General features: G+C 28.5%; 2 protein-coding genes across 3 annotated transcripts in view; one reads left to right on the plus strand and one right to left on the minus strand.

Moving 5' to 3' along the window:
- The window catches only part of LOC106677614 (EGFR adapter protein), a gene marked incomplete at its 5' end in the record, with an annotated part of 690,819 nt that overhangs the window by 440,468 nt on the left and 247,758 nt on the right, over positions 1–2,593 (minus strand).
- Positions 1–2,593, plus strand: part of LOC106677616 (uncharacterized) — a 19,675-nt gene that overhangs the window by 12,317 nt on the left and 4,765 nt on the right. For both annotated transcript variants that reach the window (XM_014415649.2, XM_014415648.2), the window contains exon 4: positions 726–777. In XM_014415649.2, the coding sequence (XP_014271135.1) occupies positions 726–777 (52 nt within the window). The remainder of the gene's footprint in view (positions 1–725; positions 778–2,593) is intronic.

Below are 2,593 nucleotides of genomic sequence, written 5' to 3' on the forward strand. Positions count from 1 at the left end.
TTTTATTTTAGTATGTATGAGATCATTCATCACTATTACCTATTCCCCACAACTGTGTGGCAGATTGTAATATCTATCAATAAATAAATCTATCAAGTATGTATAATACAAATTTTATGTTGAACTCATTTTTTTTTTTTATCACGTTATAAATACATTCATACAAAATGAAAACAAAATTTAAAAAAAAAATGTTTCATTTTTAAAACATAAACAGTTAAATTTCCAATAAAATACGTAAATGTAATTAAATAAATAAAAATAGTTATGGACGTTCATATTATTAAATTTCTTTATTCCACTTTTTCCTAATACTTAGTTATCCGAACACACCTTCCCTTGCAGCAATTAGTTAGAATTACCCGTATTACTCTGTATTTTATTTTATGATGAATTTTTAATTTTTTTTTTCTTACTCGTAGAACAAAAATCGTTTATTCTTTTATTATTCGTTTTGGCATTTTATTATCGACTCCTATGCTACTAGAACACTTTATAAATTCTAAGATCCTATAGACTTTTAATGCAATGCATTTTATATTTATCAATTCGGGGAAAAAACTAACGAATACTGGATAAATTTGTGCTGTTTAGTTAGAAATGGTGGAAAATCTACAATGTTTCATGAGATAAAATTGGTAATTTTACCAAAAGATTTATTTTTTAAAACAGGGAATACCTATATCTATACGACCTGATTATATATATATTTTTTATTCTTGCAGTTCAAGCACGAAAAGAAGAGGAAGGAAATGTTAGAGGGACTCTACTACGCTAGTACGGAAAATTATTTTCAAATTAATATAGTTAATTTATTAAATAATTAAAGTTTAAATTAATTTTTAATAAAAAAAATTGATGAGGGCTACGCATCACACAGATGGGCGAAATTAGCTACAGCTGAAACTAATTGCTAACATTGCCATGGTTACGACCCTTATTCATGAATGAATCATTGATACATAAATATCGTATCCATGGCAATTTTAGCTATTAGTTTTATAGTTGCCTAACTCTGATAACCTTCACTTATTAGCCTACTTTGATATGAAATTAATTATCGCTAGTTTTATTAAAGAAATTATAGCAGCAAAACAAAACTATGACATTTTACAGAAATACTTTGCAAAACTCTTTTCACACGAATGTTAATATTTCAGTTGATCATTTTACAAATAATTGTTGATCACTATATATATATATATATACCTGGATATAAAACACTAGTGTTATGTAAAATTATAAATAAAATTATTCAAAAAAAATTTTAAAAAACACTGTAAGCGACTATGACTGATATGAATTGAGAAAGATCTACTGAAAATCAAATATAGGTTAGTTTCAGGAGACGGGATGGTGGCCCTAGTTACGAACGTAGTGGTTTCCATCAATACATAGACATATAATCAATATAATTTAATAATATATAATTAACTACTTTAAAATATTCCTGTACAGGGATGAAACAATCAAAAAATAATATAATAGGAGAAAGAGAAAAAAAAAAAAGAAAATGTGACCGTGCAATATAATAAGGTCGATAAAGAAAAAAGTCAAACAATAATTAACATAAAAATGCATTAACATAGAAAATATCTAAAAGAAAAGAAAAAACTTCTATGAGGGATAAATTGAGAAGAAAATGTAACAGTAAAAGAAATGAAAATTAAAAAGATACTTATTAGATATAAGATTATACAAAACCAAATTAACCCGAAGAGCTATGGATAGAAAAAAAAAATAACAATGATTGATTAAGTGGAAGCGCGGTAGCCACGGGCTAAAGCGCGTGGCTGCTAACTCTAAGGATCCGAGTTCGAATACGGCTGGGCAGAAAATTGTTTTCTGTTACACTGTAGCCGTGAGTAAACTCCTGTGGGTTCTGAAGCCTTCCTGGGGTCCACCCAGCCTCTTAAATTGGGATAAAATCTGGTGGTCCAGCGTGATTCTCACCAATTCACCTCCTTGCACAACCGTCATCGGTTGAAGCGGTACAGATTTTAATTTAATTTTTATGGTTCACTAAAAATTAGTACTGGTTTTAATTAATATTATTACTAGTTACTATTACTACTAAAATGTGGGCTAAAGAACAGAATAATATGAATGTAGAGAAGATGAGAAACTAGCAGAGGTGAATACGTTCAGACACGCAAAAGATAGGTATGCAGGTGGATGAAATTGATTAAGATGAGAGATATGAAGAAGATACAGGTGAAATAGAACTGAAGATAGAAAGGTGAAGAGAAGAAGTGAAATGGCACACTGCACATTCTGCTAATGGATAAATTAAACAGTCTTTGGCCTTCTTTTACAATCCAAAGAGGTTGCCAGTGTAGTAGGTAGCAATCAACTCTACTAACAATAACTTATTTTAAGATTTTTTTACTACTGTAGATATTACAATACATTTATATAAGAAATTCAATAGTACTTGATTTAAGGTTGTAAGGGGTAAAATTGAGATAAGTAAACAGAAACTAAAGAGAAAAAACTGAATTTGGAATTTAATTAATATAAATTTATTAATTTAAAGTAATGATCAAAAGTGGCCTGAACTGATATATATTCTAAATTGTATTGACGTGTTTAT

This window comes from Halyomorpha halys, unplaced genomic scaffold (assembly GCF_000696795.3).
Source record: "Halyomorpha halys isolate HHAL.00 unplaced genomic scaffold, Hhal_1.1 Scaffold105.1, whole genome shotgun sequence".
Classification (NCBI taxonomy): Eukaryota; Metazoa; Arthropoda; class Insecta; order Hemiptera; family Pentatomidae; genus Halyomorpha; species Halyomorpha halys.